Below are 22595 nucleotides of genomic sequence, written 5' to 3'. Positions count from 1 at the left end.
TTATATTAAATTTGCTGTGAACCCCACGAGGGTGGAATCTATGTCTTTTTACTACCTTTTGTTGACTGTATCCTTTGTACAAGAATGACCTTGATAAATTTTGCTAAGTTGAACTCTCATATATTTTTGCACTTATGTGGCTTTTCTTTGCATTATTCTTTTTAAAATCCTGTTTTGGTTGTTGGTGTGGACCCCTCCTTGGGGATCTCAGGTCTCCTGTTCTCTTAGGAACTGGTCCTCCTTCTAGACATCTTATTTTCCAGAACTTTTCTGGCCATTTCTTTTTTAAAATGTTCTCTTTCAGGTTTTCTTGGCCTGATAACTAAATTCATACCTTGCTTTTATCACTTGCTCTTTTTCTCCCTTCCATTTATTCACAGAAAACCACAGACCATCTTTTCTTTGCCATTGATTGCTTTGGTTTGTGGCTGTGTTCAGTCCCATTGGGGTGAAGCTCAAGTTGGGTTTATAGCCAGGGTAGATCTCAGGATCAGAGTTAGGGTAATGGGTGGATTTTAATAACCTTTTAAGAGTATTGATCTCCTCAGGAGCAATAGGTGCAAATGTATAATACTATACTGGTGTGATTCTGACATTAGATTTGTGCAAGTCCTATTAATTAGACTAGGCGGATTGCCTTTTTAGTACCAATGTCTCATTTTAGTGATGCTCTTTAAAACAACCATTGATTCTGCACTCCTTTTTTTTTTTTTAAGATTTGACCTGTTTTTCATTGAGGTAATTAAAGAATACTTCCTAATCCCTGTTGAAATAACCCCCAATAATCTAATGCCATTTTCTATAAGTTATCTCAAAAATTTTCTCTTATGCTCAATCTCAATTGCTTTGAGTAAGAGTGCATCTATGGGATCTGAATCAACACACAGTGTCAGCACTTTGGCCTTTCTTATGAAGCTTTGGGAATTGTAGATATGTAAATATAGACCCCTGTAGCTTTAAAGAGTTTATCTGCAGAGCAGAGTATTCACGTTATCATTTCCCCAATGCTGGATTCTCCCTGGTATTCTGAAGCATCAAGACTGAAAGAAAAGCATTTATGCTGACACAGGCAACATGACTTTAAATAATAATGCAAACAAATTCTAACAGAGGAATATCAGATAACAAGTTTGCAGTATCAGAATCGAGATTTAAAAAACTGAAATCCTGTCATTTATAACTATGACTGCCTTTGGGCAGATAATATTATTAAATACAGGGTGGTTAAGCAGTTTGACTTAGAATAAATGTAAGCAAGCCAGAGTTGGTAGGGAACCCGCACAGTACCTAGAGTAGGCCCCTGCAGCCAGATGTGAGTCTCTTTCTCACTGAGGCATGTTCTCTATCACATCCGAACACAACACAAGTGCAGAGAATCTGTGAATCATATTTGCCTGATGATTCTTTCAAGGAATGCTAAGTCCTTCTCTATCTTCACGGGCCTCCACAGTCATGATCTGCCAGTGTAGTCTTGACAGAAGATCTAATGGTGATTTATTTTCTTCAGTCCAGGCCCCTAGCACCTTTCCCTACATGTTTTAGAAATCCTGAATTGTCTTGTCTAATTTCTCATCTGCCATATTTATTTTCATTTGCAAATTTATTCTAAGTGTCACTTGTTGGCATCTTTGAATTCTTTCCTGAGAGGTATTTACAATCCTTGACTGGCAAGAAACTGTAGTCACCCGCTTCACCCCACAAATTCTGTTGAACCAAATGTTCTTTCACAGGTTAGTGCACATTTTTGTTTCATATGATGCAAAACTGAGCACAGAGGAAACAGAGGCTAAAGACTATCATCATTTTCACCAGGACTGGTCTGCATAGCAATTCACACTGATAGCTGGGGGTGTGTGAGTGTAGGTACTCTGCATGTCCCACACTGTCCTGTCAATTCTCCCTACACTGGCTGCTCTCTATTCTCTCCAGCCTCACATTTCCCCTGAGTCATAACTCTTGGATTAATTTCTTCTCCCTTTATCTGATCAGGTCAAACCTCTAATTTCCTCAGCACCTCACCTTTCAGCTAGTTACTGGGAAAGATCCAATTAAACATACTAATGCAGATGTCAGTAACTGGTTTAGATTAACATGTTTACTTCTATACTCTCGTAAGGCATCTCTTTTGAAAGAGTGATTTGTTGAAACAACGCAAGTAAGGTGTTGCAAGTGCTGGATGTTCAGAAAAGTTCACAAAACTATTTTAACTTTTGCCATAATTTCAAATTTCCAGAAAACTTCAATAATTAAAATAAACACTCAAGGACCCTATCATACTTCAGCTTGATTTTTGTCCTGATTTTCCTAGTCTGCTGCTTCTCTCTCTCTCTCAACACACTTTTCTGAAATGTAGTTGCCTACAATGTTCATTTATTGCCAAGTACTTTAGTGCACATTTCTGAAAATCAGGAACACAGGTAAAGAAGTATATAGTTATCAATTTCAGGAAACCTAACATTGAGAGATCATAGGGATTCTGACCATGGAAATGTACAGAGAAGTGTTCCCCTGGTGAGCAAAGTCCTGGGGTGTAACAGGCACCCTGTTTCCCACATTTAGGATGCCCCGTAATCTCTCTTAGGATCTAATAATATAGCTAATATATGTGCAATGTCCAGCTGATAGGGCCATGCCCTGAGATTCCTCTGTGCTAGAGACTCATCAAGCCTTGACCTTGATTGCAGGCACATAACTCCTGGGAATACAGGAATTTGCTTGCTAGATAACTACAATGTTTCATCAAGCTCTGGTGCTCCTGGATCTATCCTCCTAACAGTAACTTCAGACAATGGACTTGCTTGAGAACTCCACAAAGCTCCTAACATTGTATATTGTAACTGTAAAATGTAACTGCAGAATAAGCAATCTTACTGATACTCTAAACAATAATGTAGTTATGGTACTAATGACCTAATGTAACCTATTGATATAAATAAACGTGGTTGCTTAGACAGGGGCACTCTGCCACTTTACCTGCCTCTGCACCATGTCTCTACATCTCCTTCATTATTGAATCCTTACAACTGGCACCCAACGTGGGGCACAAACCCAAGACCCTGAGTATTAACCTGCCATATCCCAATTTTATCCACTGACCCATTATTGTCTCTTTTTTTTTTGTCAGTGGTACCAGGGTTTGAACACATTTTTGTTTGAACACAGGGCACTCACCCACTGAGCCACATCCCCAGTCCTATTTTTTATTTTATTTAGAGACAGGGTCTCACTGAGTTGCTTAGTACCTTGCTTTTGCTGAGGCTGGCTTTGAACACACAATCCTCCTGTCTCAGCCTCTTGAGCCACTGGGATTACATGTGTGTGCCACTGCAACTATCTCCAATAATTTCTTTATAGCACTTGTCTTATACAGAGAGGATCCAGGCCAAGATTACATATTACTTGTAGATGTAGTGTCCTTCGAATCTTTTACCTAGAATAATTCTATAGCATTTTACTACTTTTTTATCACATTAGTATGTTAACACTTTATCCTCCTTTCCCATTTAACAGAATGTTCTTTTCAGACTTTTCTCCTTTGGGTCCTGTCTCAGGATTCCTCCCAGTAGTCTGGATCCATGTGCACATTCCCAGAGGAGGCTACATACATGATGTTGGGCACATCTCAGTCCAGCTCCTTTGGAAGTGCATGGCACTCTCGTGCTTCTCTTGGTGGTTTCTATTTTGATTACCCAGCCAAGATGCTGTCTAATTTCTCTCATGTAATTATTACTTTTTTTTTCTCCTAAACAAGTAATGTGTAACAGACACTTTATGGTTGTACACATATTCCTCACCTTGTCAAAATCCTCCCTATCTCCCAGTTGTGTTGCTGATTACTGTCTCCCACCAGAACTAATATTTTACTGTGAATAGTACATAAGAGCCAGCTTGAAAAAAATCATATTGTCCAAATCTGTATGATATGTGCACCAACATAATTAAGGACAGTAATGAATTATACATCTTTCCCAAAATAGGAATCTTTAAGACACAATGGATAGACAGAGGAAAAACATAGAGACAGATAAAATGAAGGGGAAGAAAAGAGCACTGCTCACAGAAGGTCAGCTTCTGACTAGTGCATAAGGAGTGGGGTGTTGGGAGGTTACACTTTTGCAACTGTCTTGGTAAATATTAGTCGTGGTGGGAGACAGGAAACAGCAACACAACATATATACGTATATATATTTTTTCTCATTTATTCTTTCTTGTACAAAAGTCAACATACAATAAATGATCTATGCACTTTTCTATTTTTGCTTAACCATATATCCAGGAAATTAATCTCATACAATATTGTAGAGATTTTTTTTTTCTTTTGATACTGGGATTGATCCCAAGGGCACTTAACCACTGGGTCACATCTCCAGCCTTTTTTATTTTTTATTTAAAGACATGTTTCTCTGAATTGCATAGGGCCTTTCTAAATTGCTTAGGCTGGCTTTCAACTTATGATCCTCCTCCTTCATCCTCCCAAATTTCTGGGATTATAGGCATACACCACCATGCCCAACTGAGATAAGTTTCAATATTTTGTCATTACAAATAATGTTGCAATGAAAATCCTTGTACATGTGGATTTCATAATGTTTGTGCTGAATACTTTTGGGAAAACTCCTAGAATTGAGATAATTGGGTTGAAGAATAAAGGAATTTGTTGTTATATAAGGTAATCCCAAATCCCCCTCCATAGCTTTCATTCTAGTTTGCTTTCTTTCTTGTATATGAAAATGCTGTTTCCCCACATGTTTGCCTAAAGAGTCTAGAGTCACACTTTTGAAGTTTTGCAAATCTGATGAGTGAAAAATAGTGTCTCTATGTAGATTTAATTTGCATTTCTCTTCTTTTTTATGAACATTTTTGTATACTTAAAAACAATTTTGTATATTTTGTGTGAACCATCTTTTCATATCCTCCCCATGTTTCTGTATTTTCACAAATTTAATTGAGGTTTATTTTAGATTTGGAAATTCTGTTGGTGACTGTTATGGTTTGGATGTGAGATGGTCCCCAAAAGCTCATGTGTGAGACAATGCAAGAAAGTCTAGAGGAGCAATCATTTAGTCATGAGAATCTTAACCCAATCAGCCAATTAATCCCATGACAGGATTAATTAAGTGGTAACTGAAGGCAGGTTGGGCTGGCTGGAGGAGGTGGGTCCCTGAGGCATGCCTTTATGGTATATATATATTGTATCTGGTGAGTGGAGTTTCTCTCTCTCTGCTTCTTGATCATCATGTGAACTGTTTCCCTCTGCCATTCTCTTCTGCCATAATGTCCTGCCTCACCTTGAGCCCTGAAGAATGAAGCCAGCTGTCTATGGACTGAAACTCTGAAACCATGGTCCCCTAAATAAACTTTTCCCCCCTCTACAATTGTTCTGGTAAGGTTTTATAGTCACAGCCACAAATAAAGCTAAAATAGTGACATTAGCATCTATCATACACACGTGGCAATTGAGCATAATGTTGAACAAAGATGAATAAAATTAGGTATTCATCTTGCAAGTAGCACAACAACAATTAAAAAAAAAAACTAGGCATACCCATAGATTGGTTTACCTGTCGGCCCTTACACAAGCCATCTGCACATGAGGATTTCTATCTTAAATGCATTCATCTTTGTTCAAGCTAGAAACAAAGGAGTGACAGATATATGTTTCCTTAGAAATCCTTTCATTAGTAAGTCAAATACTGTGCCACACCTACTATCCATGTGTTAAGCCTGAACAGAGATCCTGCATAAGCTTCAAAACTGAAATTACCTAAAGATTACATAGTTCCCCTGTGTGATGCACATAGGCTCTTCAGGTCCTCCATTGCTAAGTGCCCTGGTTCCCTTATCCCTGGTCCACTGGCTTTGTCCTGTAATTATTGCTGTGATTAGGGAGCAATTCTGACAATAGCTCTTAGTTTCTTTCCTTCCTAGTTCCTCAGAGCTGTGCTTTAATTCTAAGTTTGCCTAATTTGTTTTTAACACTTGCTATTGAAATTTAACATACATGGGGTGGGGGGATGGGGAACGTGCACATAATATACAGCTCCATGCACTTTCACAGGTGTAACCAGCAGCTTGTTCAAGAAATGATTATCAGCACTACCAAAGCCTCTCTTTGTGTCCCCTTCCAGCCATGAGCCACCAACAGAGTAACCACTCTTCCTTATTGCTTGCACACAGGTTTTGCCTGGTTTTGCATTTTTATAAATGGAAACACAGAGTTTATAACATGCTCTTTCATTGCAGGTCTCTTTGTTGGCACAGACTTCACATTTCATACAGCTATCCTGACACTCAGCATTTAACATGGGAGCAAACTCTCCACCCCATCACTAGACAACCTGCACAGACCCAGGTTCTAGCTCCGACTGAATATAACCATGTGAGTGAATTTGGCACTCATACCTTGACTGTTTCTTTCAGCAGCCTCAGCTGCCTCCAGGCCTCAGGGAGGACAAGTTCTGTGGCTGTGCTCAGTGTCCCCAGCCTCCCTGGCACCCCGTTGCAGTAAACAGGGCTATCCAATCCCAACTACGGAAATCCTGAGCTTACTATGTGTTCCTGCACATGCTGTTTTTGATAGTTTGACTTTTAAAATTGATGCAGATATGTGCAGCATTTGTCAAGATTATTATATAAGTACAAATTATGGAAATAAGCACTGCTGTTTATTCATCAATTGTGCACCTAAGGAGAACCGCATATTCTAATGTCCACTGAATTCCATAATTAAGTCGATATGTTGACAAGAATGCTGAAAACATTTGACATGCTTGACACTACCTGAGCTGATCAGACCCGTCCTTTAACAAGCCAAAAGTAACCCCTCAGAGAACTTACATATAATCAACTTACATATGATCATATGATCTGGTAGATGGTTAGGAGTAATTTTTTAGTAAGGGCTGAGTATGGGGGTGTGTGTATAAAATCAGTGTGTGTTTTATTTCACTATCAGTGGTTTAAATCCAAACATGGAAAGTATCTGAATAACATTTGCTCAGTGTTGGATGTTAAAATTAAAAAACAAAACAAAATAAACAAAAACAACAACAAACAAACAACAACAAAAAAAACTATCGGCATTTCTTCTTATTTTATGTAAAGCTAAAGTGCCATGCCCTATCTATTACTATTCCAAGAATAAAACTTTCATATTATAGATACTTAGTCATACACCAAATTTTTCATTTAATCAGTCATGTGAAAAGCCCATTGTATTTACTGTCTTGTATCTCAAACACAACATCTTTTCTAAGGGACAGGAAATTTCTCTTATATACATTCATTTTTTTTTGGTTCTGTTATCAAACACTTGCTTGTGCCAGGCTGAATGTAAACAGCCTGAATAACTTTATGATAAATTCACAGCCTTTTCCTGTTGCTCGAGGCTATCATATGCAGCTCTATTTTCCAATTTGTATACTATAACAAAGCTGAAAAACACACAAACAGGACAGTTGCTGTGTGTAGAGAATGAGCAATTGTGCTGGCTGAGTGCATAAGATAAACAATGCCTTGGCTCTGTGCCTCTCAGTTTTTATATTTGGAATGGGAGGAGTATGTTTCTTAACCTTCTCCAGAGAGTACCATGATGGCTCACTAATGAAACTTGCCATTTTTTAACAGGTGCTATTAGAATCCAAATGGAATTGGCAATTAAATCTCAACATTCAATTGGAGAAAGCCATTTCAGCTTTGAGACAACTCTTTTCTATGCTCATAGAAGAAATATCTGTAATTGTTTAGAATATATGTTCTTAAGAATCTGTTTTTAAAAAAATACTTAATATATCACAAGGAATTAAATGATATTCAAATGTCAAATGGTGCTTAATGCAGAATAGATCCTAGGTGAGCTTTGAAACTTGGATATCATTTTCAGACTTCAAATATATCTCATGGGATGAGAGAAGAGGGCTGTTTTTATTTTTGGTGTTTACTCCATGAAAGAATAATTCTGAAATTGTTCCCTTGAATGTAATACCTGAGTGTAGAGAATCATAGGTAAGTGTGTCTCCAACAAATCTTTCATGGTTTGACCCAGGCATATTTCCTGAGCTGATGGGTATTTTAGTTAGATTTTTGCAGTTCTGACCAAAATACCCAGCAACAACAACAACAACAAAAATAAATAAATAAATAAATAAATAAAAACAGAGAAAGTTCATTTGGGTCTCATGGTTTCAGAGGACTCAGTCCTTAGATGACCAACTCCATTGCTCTGGGTCCAAATGAGGCAGCACATCATGGGGGAAGGGTCTAGTGGAGGAAAACTGCTTAGCTAAGAGTAGGGTCAGGAAGGAGAGAGAGAGAGAGAGAGAGAGAGAGAGAGAGAGAGAGAGAGAGAGAGAGAGAGAGAGAGAATGCTGTACTCATCAGGAACAAAATATGAACCCCAATGACATGCTCCCAGTGACTGACTTCCTCCATCCACATCCTGTCTGCCTATAGTTACTGTTCAGTTAGTCCATGTCAGTGGGTTAATCCACTGCTTAGGCTGCAACTTTCATAAGTCAATCATTTTCTCTCTGAATATTCCTGCATTGACAGGAGCTTTTGGGGGACAACTCATATTTAAATCATAAAATAGGGGTTGATGAACAACTCCACTTAGGCATTGTCTGTCTTATAGGACATTCCTGAGTTCTTTGTAACCATATACAACACTACCAGTATACCAGTGCAAGCAAAGAAATTGGCTGGCCTAGCTCTCTAAAATACTTTCCTAATAGTTAGATGTTATGGCTTCAATTTTATCACCTCCCAAATTCATATGTAAAGTCCCAATTCCTGGAAATTCAAAACACTATCTTGTTGGGAAATAGGCTTGTTGCCTATTTAATTGGTTAATAAGAGATTGTACTGGGGTGGATGGTTCCCTAATTCAATGTGACTGGTGTTTCTATAAGTTGAATATCATGTCAGGGTATGACACACATACATGGAAAACAGCAGCACAGGCAGGGTTTGAACCAGCTCATTTCCTTCCAGCCCTCAGAAGGAGCCAACCCAGACAGCAACTTGAGTGTGGATTTCTGGTCTCCCAACCTGTGAGAGAATAGATTGCTCTTATTTCAGCCATCTAGATCATGGGACATTGCTATGGCAGCCCTAGCAAACTAGCGCATAGGTGAATGGTGGTTTCCACTTGAAAACAGCGACACCAATAGAATTTAAGAACTAGATCTTCAGCCTTTTAGGTTCTGTGATACTAGGTTCTGAGACAACTTTCAGATTTGAAAGTTATGAAAAATGGTATGTACTACCAAAGACTTTGAGAAAAGTAAGTGAGTTGAAGTGAAATATTCAGGAGATAGCACACAGGCTGCTCATTTTTGTTTTATTTTTTTAAAGCTTGAAATGATATGAACAAGACAATAAGAGCTCCTGGCATGGAAAATAGAGTTTCCACTTCAAGTTGTTTTTTATTTTTTTCCCCATATCATGACTTTGTGATCTTTAGGGCTTTTCTATTAATAGTCATTAATTTGATTTGTGTTATCTGTTCTCGGGGTTATCAGTCTTAGGTGCATATTAGAATCCTATAGGGAGATTTAATACCTCAGATACATCCAATGTCCTGACTTAATGGGGCTGGGCTGCAGCCAGCCTCATCAGGTTTTTAAAGCTTCCCCAAGTGATGTTACTGGTACTGGGTCTGAGAACCACTAATCTCTACCTCTTTTTTACATAGGGATTTTTCTAATTTAGAATAGGAAATTTTGAGTCATCCAACAAGTCATAATGCTTGTTTTATGATAAATTAGTCTGCACTACATAATATAGTAGTTAGGAAATCAACAATCACAGGAATCCTAAGGCTCCTATTCTGGGTTCAAAGCAAAGTTTCTAGCACTCTTTTGGACAACTTCAAACATCATCACCTTAAAATTTGTATTTTCTTCTTTTTGTTATTTGTAAAAAAAAAGCATCATTTTGGTTACCAAAGTGCAGAAACATGAAATATGCATAAATATTAAAACCTCAATATTTAAACTGAATATCCTTGAGAGTCAGAATGACTGATAAGAAGATAGAAAAGGAACACATCCTAGATATCACAATCTCACGCATGCAAGCATTTCTCTAAAAAAAAAAAAAAAATGGAAAGCTTGTTATCTTTACTTTAAAGATCTAATTGCATTTAAATTTTGGTTTCATTTAAAATATATTTTAAATGTAAATATATTTTACATTTTCATGTAAAATATATTTTACATATGTGCAGTACTATATAGTAAAAATGTGATGTTTAACTTGATTTAAAGGTTACGTATTATAAACATGTATCAAAATATCACATTACCCCAATTATATATACAATTTTGTTTTGATGTATTATAAATAAACTTAATTAAAAAAATCATTCTGGGCTGGGGATATAGCTCATTTGGTAGACTGCTTGCCTTGCATGCACAAGGCCTGGGTTCAATCCCCAGCACCACAGAAAAAAAGAAAAAATTCTACTATTTGTTCAAAAAACTTTTTTTTTAAGTAGTTGTAGATGGGCATAATACCTTTATTTTATTTCTTTAGGTGGTGCTGAAGGTCAAACCCAGTGCCCCATGCATGCAAGGCAAGCACTCTACCACTGAGCCACAACCCCAGCCCCACTCAAAAGACTTATATGCTTTGCATTTGTTTCTGCAGCGAAGGCAGAACATCTTTAAAGGAAAAAAAAAACTGGGTTGTTGCTAAGCTCCTTGTGACTGGTAACAGGAACTCCTGAGGAAGGTCATCATGGTATAGAAGACACTGGCCTTGATTTCAAATCTCAGCTCCACTGTTTGTTTTGGAGAGGTTGTTTATTTTTTTTAGAAATGTAATATTTATTCAATATTATAACTCCTGTTTTTTCCTTTGACATGTGTATACATTGTGAAATGATTGGCATACTTAAGTTCCTTAACACATCTGTCACCCAGCTCCAGTGTTAATTCACCATGTGTTCCAGGAAACTATTGCCATCTCGAATCTTTGATCTGCAGCCAAAAAGGGAGGGGGGCCCTACTACTAATAATGACACCATCACATATTATCTGTTTTGAAAATTAAATGAGATAAAGTACATAAAACCTTTACTAACCCCACAGTGAATCTTGGTTGGCTGTTATTATTTATTAACTGGTGCAGGTGGAGTTTTCTGGACTGCTTTGCTCAATCACAGGAGTTTTCATAGATGTCACTAAAGCTGCACATTCATGCAATTATAAACCATATAAATGGCAATTAGAGTAGAACCACTCACTGTCACATCAAAATACACAAGAAGTTCATTGGATAGAAGTGGTTATCTATCTTAAACATCCTTTTCAATTGGAAACAAAGTAATCTTCCTGGAAGCAGAAATCTGGGTTTCACTTCTTTTCTACTCTCTGGAAGATGGCCTCATGGTAACTGAGCCACTGTCAATGTAACAGTTCTTTTACCAGAATGATCATGTCAATGCAGTGTATAATCAAGCTAGTTTAACTCAAGGCAAATCAAATGTATTTGCCAAGACATTTTAACATTTCATTATTTCTTTCTCAAAGTCAACATTGACTAAATTAATACTTGGTAAAATTGTGAGCGTGAGTGGACCCACTGGCCAGGGCACCTGAAGACTGGATGCGACAACCTAGGCTTTTGTTTAAAAGTATCATAATGGGTTTTGCTGGCCTTACAATTAGAATATGTTATTCTCAAGAATAAACCTATTAAATAATTTCTTGTGTTCTTTATATTATTTTAATGTAGTGTCCAATACTCATCAGTATAATAGTAATGGTACTGATAAATAATGAGAAAAGTAAAACAGGAGGAAGAGGAAACTATGTTTATAGATCATGTTCTCAGCAATTTTTTTTTATTAATTTATTTAATTCTCAACCCCTCACCCCCAAAGTAGGCATTATCATATCCTTTTTCAAGCGAAGGTAACTAAAGCCCAGAAAAGATTGATGAACATGGTCAAAGGGATGCCAATAGTTAAGTGTTAGAGCAGGGTTGTGATGTTGTAAGCCAGGCTCTAGATCCCAGGCTATCTTGTTCTAAAATTACCATGTATGCATTTAATATTGCTTTCATTTAGTTAAAGTGAGCAAGTGGTCATTACTGTAGGGTTCTTATTGTAGAAACAAATAGGGATTGGGTTTCATGTTGAGTGGTGGGTCCCTCTGTCTGGATTTGAGACTCAGATATAAATAATATTATGGTTCCCTACCTCAGCTCACTTGCTTCAGAATGAGATGCTTCACTTCAGTTGTAAGCTCTTAAAAAGCTATTATGTGCTTAGCAGTAAATTCTGCATGCTGAGAGAGAGAGATGAAAACACACACCCTGGAAGACCATGTAAAGGCCAACCAAAGTTCTTCCAAAGTAGGGTGTTTACATCATATAATTTCAATATTACTCATTGAATGGATATGATTCCAAATTTCTTTTCTAAAAAGGTCAGCATTTAATTTTTTGCTTGTATTAAAGCCAAGAAAAATGTGGCTCTTTTTAGAGTCCCACTCTTCCTTGCTACCTATTAAGTGGAAGATCCCTCTGTTTGGGATTACTTCCTGCTCCTCCTCTCAACAGGGCAACTGCTTATCTGCTTAGCCATTAATACCTAGCACCTCAGCAAACATTGTTGGCCATAACCCTCAGCCATTCCTAACTAGGCATCTTTTTTTCACATTTCAAAATAACTTGTGCATGCTTCTAACCTATTAGAACACAGAATTGAACAGTACATCTTTGTACGCTGCACATTACCACTAGTATATTCACCCCAGAAGACAGTAAGTACTGTGTTTGTCATTTAGTTTGTTAATCTCCAGCCCTCTGTCAATAGTAGTGCTCCTTGAGTGTCATTTAGCAAAGCTCATTTGCTTTTCATAATAAAACTGTTTATAATTTGCATGGCAGATTCTAGGTCTAATTCTACCTTCTGGTTTGGAGACACAGAGGCCAATTCTAATTTCTGTTTCTCAGCAGAGCTCTGGAAATACTGAAATCAATACACTCTATCTTTAAGACATATATATGAATCACCTGTGAATATAGTCAAATTGCAGATTCTGATTCTGTAGGTCTGGGATGGGCCTCTGAGACTGCATTTATAATAAGCTTCCAGGTAGCAGACTTCAGAGGGGACCCCACACTCCATTTGCAGACCTTTGACTTATGTGACTAACAGCATATTTGGTTTTTACTAATGCTTATGAGCCTGTTTTAGAGTCTGCTTATCTTGCCTTTTTAATTAGCCCAAGAAGATACGGAGTACTATGGACAAACAGGGGATATTTGTTTTCCTTGATTTCCATGAAAATGAATTGATGAGACTAAATCTAATGGAAGCATCATGATCATATTTTCACTGATGTCCAGCAAACATATCTGAATAAAAAATTGCTTGGACACAAATTTTTATGTCAATGTACAGGACTCAGTGTGACAATAGGATGATGATTTGATTGACATAAACTAACTTAGCATTCCCAAATATACTTAAAAATAACTTCTTATTAACTTTAGGATGATAAACACAGATGTGATACAATGTACATGTTGAGCTGAGAAAAGTCAAAGCAAAGTGAAAGAAACAGGCTGTTTTGAATTTTTAGGAACAATGTAATCTGGAAATTCCAAATTTATAAAATGCATCTGGAAATCCCAAATTTATAAAATGTAATAATAAAATAATAAATAAATAAATAAAATATGCCAGGCATGGTTCTTATCTCTTTACATGGATAATTAATTTAATATCAACAACCACTGTTGTGGTAAATAAAGTTAGTACTGTCATTATTTCCATTGCACAGATGAGGATATTTAGCACAGAAAGAGTACAATATCTACCCAAAGTCCCACAGATCTGTGTGATTGAAACTGTAATGGCTGGCCTGGGTGTTCGGATTTCAGAATATACACGTTAACTGACACTTTCACTGCCTTTTGCAAGTCTGCAGCCACATGAGAAGCATGGTTCATTGGGTTCTAAATTTTACCATAAGCAACTATTAGTCATCTGGCCTGTGTTATCACTTAAGCAGAGTATAGACATGTGCATCTTAAGTAAGGAAATTGTCATCATATTTAAAACTTTGCAGGTCTTCCCCTACCAAGGCATTATATCAGTCTGCATTTACTTGGAATCTTCTAAAGCTAGCCTTGACCTCATTAAAAAGAAAGAAAGAGAGAAAAAGAGAAGAAAGAAGTAAATTAACATCTCCATTATGAAAGAAAGAAATTAGCATCTCCATTATTTGAGAACAATGTAAAATAAACCACTGGAGATTATCAACATACTTGATGAGAATTCTTTCAAAGAGGTCTCCAAGCAATCTGGTGGACTTTAAAACTTAAAATAAGCTGGGTGTGGTGGTGCATGCCTGTACTTCCAGTGGCTAGGGAGGCTGACACAGGAGGATTGGAAGTTCAAAGCCAGCCTCAGCAACAGTGAGTACTAAGCAACTTGGGAGACCCTGTCTCTTAAATAAAATACAAAATAGAGCCAGGGATGTGGCTCAGTGGTCAAGTGCCCCTGAGTTCAATCCCAGTACTCCTCCCCCAAAATTAAAACAATAATTACATATATCCTATTTTGTCTCATATATGAAAAATACACTGAAATCTAAAAAAATTTATTTACTATTATTTGACTACCTTTTAGAAATATTATTGAGTGGTATACTTTTCTTCATCAAATAATGTTTGACAAAAATGTATTCAATATTATTAATAAAATGGTATCTATATTTTCCAATTTGGGGAGAAAATTAAACACATAATCACATTTGTTACAATGGTTTTAAGTAATAGTTCTATAAAGGATGTTGAGTGACTCACAAATTGACACAAGAAGAAAACTCATGACCCCTTAAAATGAGATGTTCACAATACAAATGCATATTTAGAAAGGTGATCACAATTCACTAGTAGAAGCATTATAGTATATGTAAAAAGATCTGGAATATCCACTCACCCTATTAAAATTCATGAAACTTTAAAAATATCACCCAGTCAAAGGCAGGAGTAAACAGAAAAATCTATTTCACAGAAATGAGAAACTTACTTTAAATTCACCTTGGAAATTGTTTTCTTCTATACAAGTCCAGAAGATTTTCACCCCATTTATATCAAAGCTCATTTTAGAAAGTGTTTAATGCAGATTATTTTGATGTGTTTTATTTCTCTATAAGCTATCTATAAAATTATTTTGAATATGCCTGTCTGGTCCTTTCTCAAATATCTGATTGCAGAAACCAGGCACATGGATACATAAACAAGCATGGGTAGTTCCCATCTTTTGGTGAAGAGAATTCTATTAGTGTGCTAAGTGGAAGATATCATGTGATGGACGATGCATGATCAAGCAACAGGGATGGCTTTCTTCCTTAGTTTCAATTGCAGAAAAAAAATTCCAGACTTTTTTGGAGAATCTCTGTATACTACTGAACTGTGAAACAGAGGTATTCATGTTTTACATTTATGAAACACAACATTATGGGAACAGATTTTTGAGTGGTTTGGAAAATTAGTGCAACTGCTATAACAAATGGCCAAAAAGAAAGCACAGAACAATGTATTCATTTTGAACAGTGTCCCCTTACATGGCTCATTGCACACAGGGCCATCATTATGGTAACAGATAATTTGTTACAAGCATTGCAATGGCACTTGGCCCAGAGCTGAGCCTCCCTATCATGAGTCACTGGCCCAGCCTGCATTGCCCTACCTACCGATGCATTTAGCCATGCTCTTCCCTTTGTTAATTTGAAAAATATGCCAGAGATTTGTGCAGTCTACCTCCTATTTTAAGTCATGTGTCCTTCATTAACAATACTGTCAGGTATTTCAAATCATGCATGAGGACAGGGAAAAGGTAGCATGATGAATAAACCTGACAGTGATCATTGCAGGCTCTTCTCACTGAAAGGACACACTACACTTGATTCACAGAATGCTTCTATAATTGACAGCACTTGTGTTTCTAAAGCCTCATAGTTTGCAAAATTTCCTTACTTATATATTCAGCTAAATCATCCATTTGCTATTATTCCCATTTCTTAGATTAGGGATTTCAGGTCAAAAGAAAGAAATCACATCTTCTAAGTTTACAAAACAAATAAATGAACCAAGACATGCAGCTCAGACCTTTCAATCTTATGTATTGGCATCTACTTGACAAACAAATTTGATTAATGGGATATTTATTTAAAAATATAGTGGAGTATATAATTCCAGCTATTAATTTGATGTTCAGAAAACAAAACATTTAATATATTTATCTATTAATTGTTATATTTGCCTTCAAGATTTTTGAAATATTTTTAATTTGTTAAAAACAATGTAGCTTTATGTATGCGTATACATGGATAGAAAACACCTGTATATAACAAAAACCCAGATTTTTAACAGGTCATGCAAAGAAATATTCTTTGGGATATATTAGAGAATATAAACTTTTATGTTCTTATTTTGGTAAGTATAAAACTATATAATTCAAATGTGGTAAAACATTTCTCCCAGCAGGACTCTAACTAGTAGATACAAGGTAACTCATCCTAATCTGATACTTGCTTAGCATCCACCATTAACAAAAGGAATTAATTCTTTTTTTAAAAAAATGATTAGGAATATATAAGGACTTTCTCATGATTAAGAAAATAATTCAAAAAGAATAACTATGTCCATATTACAGTACAGGCAAATTTGTAGTAAGTGTCCTGCAAAATAATGGTGGTATTTGAATAAGGCATTCACTATTAATAATCCATTTTTCTATTTTTTCCAAATACCTGCATTCCAAAACCAAGTAAAACTGAATTCACCTTCTTAGCAAAAATCTATTGGAATTCTTATTTAATGTAATGTCTAATGGACTTTTGATAAGAAATGCTTATACAGAATATTTTTCTCTCCCACACATTATACTTAGGAAACCTGAAAATACTGCCGAGAAGTACACAAGTCAGAGTTTGTGGTATAGATTAATTCAATGACTAGGGGGGTGGCAGTTTTATCAATCCACAAATTTCTTTTACATTTGAAAGGAAATTCTAAATAGAAGGAAATGGTATCATTAATAAAGTATATAGGATTCTTTTATACTCAGTATTATCAAATAGGAGTAGAAGGTTTGGGTAATTAGGAACATTTAACAAATTATATCTTTGTCTATTAAATATTCAGATTAACTACTCTTTAGTAATCTATTCAAAAGCCATTTTCATTCCACAATGTAAGATTCATGACTTTAAAGTCTTATAAAACTGTCAGAATACTCTGGTCTTTGCATATTTTAATATTTTATATTTTAATATAGTATCTAATGATAAAAATATAGAATATCCCCATGGACATTTAAAAATATTATTGAAAAGAAGTCATGTCATTTATTTTCTCAACAACTGTATAAAGAGTAGCCACTGACGTTTGTTAAATATTGAAGAGATTGAATTTACATTATCTTACATTCTTCTGAGGTAATCGATCATTTTAGGAATGGCAATCTCAAACACATCAAAATGAAATCCTTTGACTCTGAAATCTTAGAAGGTGTTGTTCATCAAACGCCATCTAATCTAATCCAGGTTAGAATTTTCTTTTAAATCCAAATTACATGAGGTTAAGAAGTAGCAGATTAAAAGAAAATCTAGTATTGAATTAACATTTTTAATAAACTTAAGCCTAAAATATTTTTGTTGATATTGCAGAAGCTAAATTCTAATCACTTAATGCTTGTTAAGACATAAGCTCTGAAGTACTCACAAATTTTTAAAAGTCAATGAACTTGATCTCTTTTAGAATACATCAAAGCAATGAACTATTTTTCATATTAGGATTATATCATTTCTGTCATATATCATTAAAAAATAGTTAAGATTAGAGCCATCATGTGGCGGGCTTATTGACACTTAAATGTGGTTCACAATATCTATATTTCATTTTAAACTTGATTTTTAAAATTTCATGATTACTTCACTACATTTTTTCCCACAATCACTCATCACATAGCCCGCTAATTTTAATGAAAATATATATGATTTGAAAGAATGAAACAAAATGAAAACAGAAAGGTAGAAGACTATAGAAACATATCCTATATCACCTTCACAGATATCTGAGAACCCTGGAGACCCAATCCACATTCACAACTTGTGATATTTTCACTGCAGGACAGCTTTGGTATTTTGTACAGCACCAGAAGAGTCCATGTCATCCTGGACAATTTTAGTTTCTTTCACCCTTTTAACTTGTGTCTCCTCATTCACTTCATACTGTGACTAATCTGTTAAGCACCTGAACAGATCCCCTGTGGCTACATTTTGGCAGCCATCTTCATTACAGTTTAACACATCCAGGGGCCAGAGGATATGAATATTTCTTAATTGTCAGGTGAAAACTTTATAAAAACACAGATGTGAAAGATAGTTTGGAGTCTGACTTTCAGCTCTTCACATAATTTGATCTTAGATTTGAAAGAAAGGCAGAAAATAATGAGTACTTACTTAACTGGATAGAGTGTGATTTCAGCCCTGATTATTTACACACAATTAGTTGATCTGCTGTTTAGTTGACTGCTCACTTGGTCAGTCTCTGTCCCTCTCTCTCTTTGCTAGGTTTTCAGGCAGGTCAGTTCTAATTTTCTATTCCACTTGTTTTCACTACAAATTATTTTTACCCACAATCTACCTGCAGACTGAAGCCAATCTAAAATATGGTTCTCAATGTTGGCAAAATGATAAAAAATAACCTTGAGAACTTTTAAATCCCCAAACCCCTTTCCCTGTTTTGCATGTTAGGCCAATTAAATCCAAATCTGAGTTTGGGACATAAGCAACCTTCTGTTTTAAAGCTCTTTACATGATTCCATTGTCTATCCTGGGCGAACAATCCCATTGCTATAATTTATGCCTGAGGCATTGAATTATCATAATTGTTAGATGACTTTCCACTGAAGCATTTCCTACACTTGTTTCCTATAAGTTATACATTCCAATACACACATGTTTGTGCTATACAATTATAGCTCCAAGGGAGTATTATTTGGGCAGGCACACCTTTTATTTCCCAGGTATTATTTCCCAGGTATCCTTATTGCACATGATAGTTACTGTTATTAGACACTGCTGAGGAAGTGATAACCATGCTTGGAATTCTAAACTCTGGGATTCTTTTTATTCATTTTTTAAATAAATTTATTCTTGTAAAGTATAAATTCCCTAAAAATGGGCCTGATCAGGTTGAAAGTACCCAGTACTCTGTCTAAATTGTGAAGGGTAAATGTAAAATATGAATATTTCCTTCTCCTCCACTTTGTCCTTCTCTTTGCTTATAATATTAATGGCTTTTTGGTTGTAACTGTTTTTTTTGAAGTAGTTAAACTACAATAGATTCCTTAAAATTTAGTATTAAATAATGTATTCAAATGTGCTAAATAATTGATTGAATAAATACTACTTTCCAATTTAACTGAGGGTTTTTCTGAGTACATGAATAAAACCTTGTTTTTCTATCACAGTAAGAGAATAAATATAGATCTGTAATAAGGGTATAAAGTACAATTATAGTGTGGGTAAATTGCTAGTGCTCCTGTTTCTCTAAGTTATTTTCCTCATGATTTTAATATTTTATTCTAATTAAAGTTCTCTATCTCAGAAAGTTACCAATATCATCAATCATATTTTCCACTGATGTGATTCTGATCTTTTTGTTCTGGGTATGACTGACATCCACATACTTTTAAACCTCTTCAGGTAATTTGAATACATAACAGACTGAGACCCATTGTGATACAATAAGACCAATGCTAAGTATTGAAAAAAAAAATTGCAGTCTCTGGAAATTCTTCAATGCACAAGACTAAATAATGAATAAATATTTAATAATTGGTTTATCAATAGTTCTAATGGAAAAATAAAGCTACATACGGCTCAAGAGATGGAGGGCCTGGAGTACCTTAACCTGTGGGTCCTCTCCCATTTTCAAATACTGGTACCTCTATTCTGTCTCTCTCTTCTCATTTCTGATAATGACTCACCCAAATATTCCCGTCCTGATGGTAGGGTTTCCAGTTTCTCCCCATGTCACTGTAGAGCATTCGGTACTGGGTCACCCAGTCGGAGCTGCTGTATCTCCCTTGGGTTGCAATGGCGCTGATCTGCTTCCGGTTGCCAAAGTCAACCTGAAGCCACTGGTAGTGGTCACTGTCAGATGGAGACCATCCTCCAGCACCTGAGGGTAGAGGCAAGAGGGAAAGATGAATATTTGAGGTTGAACTTGTACAATTGGAACAGATTATTCTACATATCTTAATTGGCCTTGTCAGTGTTATATTTCGCAGATATATTATGAAGTGTCCTTTATAGATGCCACTGGGACTTCAACTAATAGTCTTCCAGCTGGGTAACATTGATTCTTTAACCTCTTTATGGTGTAATTATGTGCTCATTTTCTCCTGAGCAAATGTCTTCATAATTCCTCAATTAGATCTTATTAGTACATGTCAAAGTCTAATTGGCTGAGGGTTGATCAATTTACCACGAACTCTTCCGCTAAAATCACCAGGAAAAAAAAAAAAAGTAACTAATTCCTTTTCTTTCATGTAAAGGTTTTAACTTTTAGTAAATTATAAATGAAACAAAAACCAATCATACACAACTCTCAAATACATTTTGCCTTAAGAAGTTCAGAGTTCAAAGAATGTAAGTACTTTAGTTCTTAAAATGAGATCTAATCTTACATTAGACCCCTGATTTTGTGAGAGGAAAGAGAAACAGGCAGTATATATCACCTCAGGGAAAGAATCCACTGACTCTTTTTACCATATTTCTAGAAAAATAATTTGAAACATTGAATAAAATTAAACATTTTTTGGTAAAATAGGATGACCAATTGGTAATAGTAAGAATATAAGAATATTTATTAGACAGTGACTCTAACTTAGAACCAAAAGACTCAATTTTTAGTGATATTCTTACTATTAACCACTATAGCTTCACACAAAAAAAAGTGACAGAAAATACCGAATAATGCTTAGTGCTAAGAGGCATTACAATCTGGGGTGAGTTCAGCTACTAACAGGCAGAAATGATAGAAAAATATTCAGCGGCTTTTCCAATGTACGATATATCAACATAATACATATCATTGTTTAAGTAAGGAATTCAAAGGATGGCCAAATAATTTATTCTATGAGAACTCTCATAAAAAATCATTTTATAAATCATTACACATACATCATTCATTTAACAATGTTTATATGGCTTATGTTTTCTTTTGGCTCTGATAGAATAACTCTCTAAACAACTACAAAACTGACAAAATATATTTTTTTCTAAAAAAACACTGTTCTTAAGGACAGGACCACAGGGAGGTCAGGACCCTGATCCACGAGTGAAGATCAATGAGGCAAAGCCACCAGGCTCCTTGCATTTGGCACGGTGCACTTTCCAGATCATGGTACAGGGAAGCAGATCCCAGAGTACAGCAGTATCATGAAAATGGAAACAGACCAGAATTCAACACTGATGAGGAAGCTGGAAATTGCAGGACAGAGTCCAAGAGAGTGGACAGCTGTTTTGAGAAAGAGAGTTAGAACACTGCATAGGGATCATGGAAGTCTGTGAAGTCAAGTTTCTGAATCAATATTTTGCTGTGTGTTTGCAGACTAAGACACCACAGGACTAGCTTATAGGAGCTGTGAAATGAACCACTAAAGGTTGCATGGGGCTAGAAAATTTGATGTCAAACTATATAGAGGGAGAGGCCTTAGCAAACATCCAGTCGTTCAGTAGACATTCCTGAAAGGTCATGCCTTGAAGCAGGGATAACAGAGTCTTAGAACAAGGGCTACTCTGGATATACCCTAACAAAGGTTACTGGAAAAGGTGATTCTGATTCACAAAGAAGTTAACTTCTTCCATAAACAATTCTACACTCCATCAAGCAAGGTCATGAAAGTTTAGAAACTACACAACGTAGCAACCATAATACCCAGTGTAAAATCAGAACATACACACACACACACACACACACAAACAATGCTAGACCTCTGCAAAAGCAGAAAAATATGATTCATAACCAGAGGAAAACCAATGAAGGAAATGTATTCCAAAATAACAGAAATGTGAAATTAGCAGATTAAGACATTAAGGTTATAGATTGGTTTATAAATAGCTATATACAGCTGTACATGGTGGTGCATAGCTATAATACCAGTGGTTTGGGAGACTGAAGCAGGAGAATCACAAATTCAAAGTCAGTCTCAGCAACTTAGAGAGACCCTGAATAACTTAGTGAGATCCTGTCTCAAAATAAAAAATTTTAAAAAAAGGTGGGAATGTTTCTCAGTGGTCAAGTGCCCCTGAATTCAATCCCTAGTACCACACAATATATATATATATATATATATATATATATATATATATATATATATATATATATATATATATATTTGTATTTATATATATATGTATTTATATATACATATATACATATTTGTATTTATATATATATGTGTTTATATATACATATATAGATATTTGTATTATATATATGTTTGCATTATATATATATTTGTATTTTATATATTTGCTTACAAATGTAATTTATCT

General features: G+C 35.6%; 1 protein-coding gene across 1 annotated transcript in view; it reads right to left on the bottom strand.

The window, feature by feature from the left end:
* Cntnap2 (contactin associated protein 2) overlaps positions 1-22595 on the bottom strand; it is a 1911322-nt gene that overhangs the window by 1253424 nt on the left and 635303 nt on the right. Inside the window, exon 3 of the mRNA XM_058574358.1 lies at positions 20021-20214. Coding sequence (XP_058430341.1) covers positions 20021-20214 — 194 coding nt within the window. The remainder of the gene's footprint in view (positions 1-20020; positions 20215-22595) is intronic.

This window comes from Marmota monax, unplaced genomic scaffold (assembly GCF_021218885.2).
Source record: "Marmota monax isolate L192 unplaced genomic scaffold, Marmota_monax_Labrador192_F-V1.1 WCK01_AAM20220418_F8-fsc00193, whole genome shotgun sequence".
NCBI classification, from domain to species: domain Eukaryota; kingdom Metazoa; phylum Chordata; class Mammalia; order Rodentia; family Sciuridae; genus Marmota; species Marmota monax.
The sequence above is the reverse complement of the archived record's forward strand: the minus strand, read 5'-3'. Positions and strand labels throughout refer to the sequence as shown.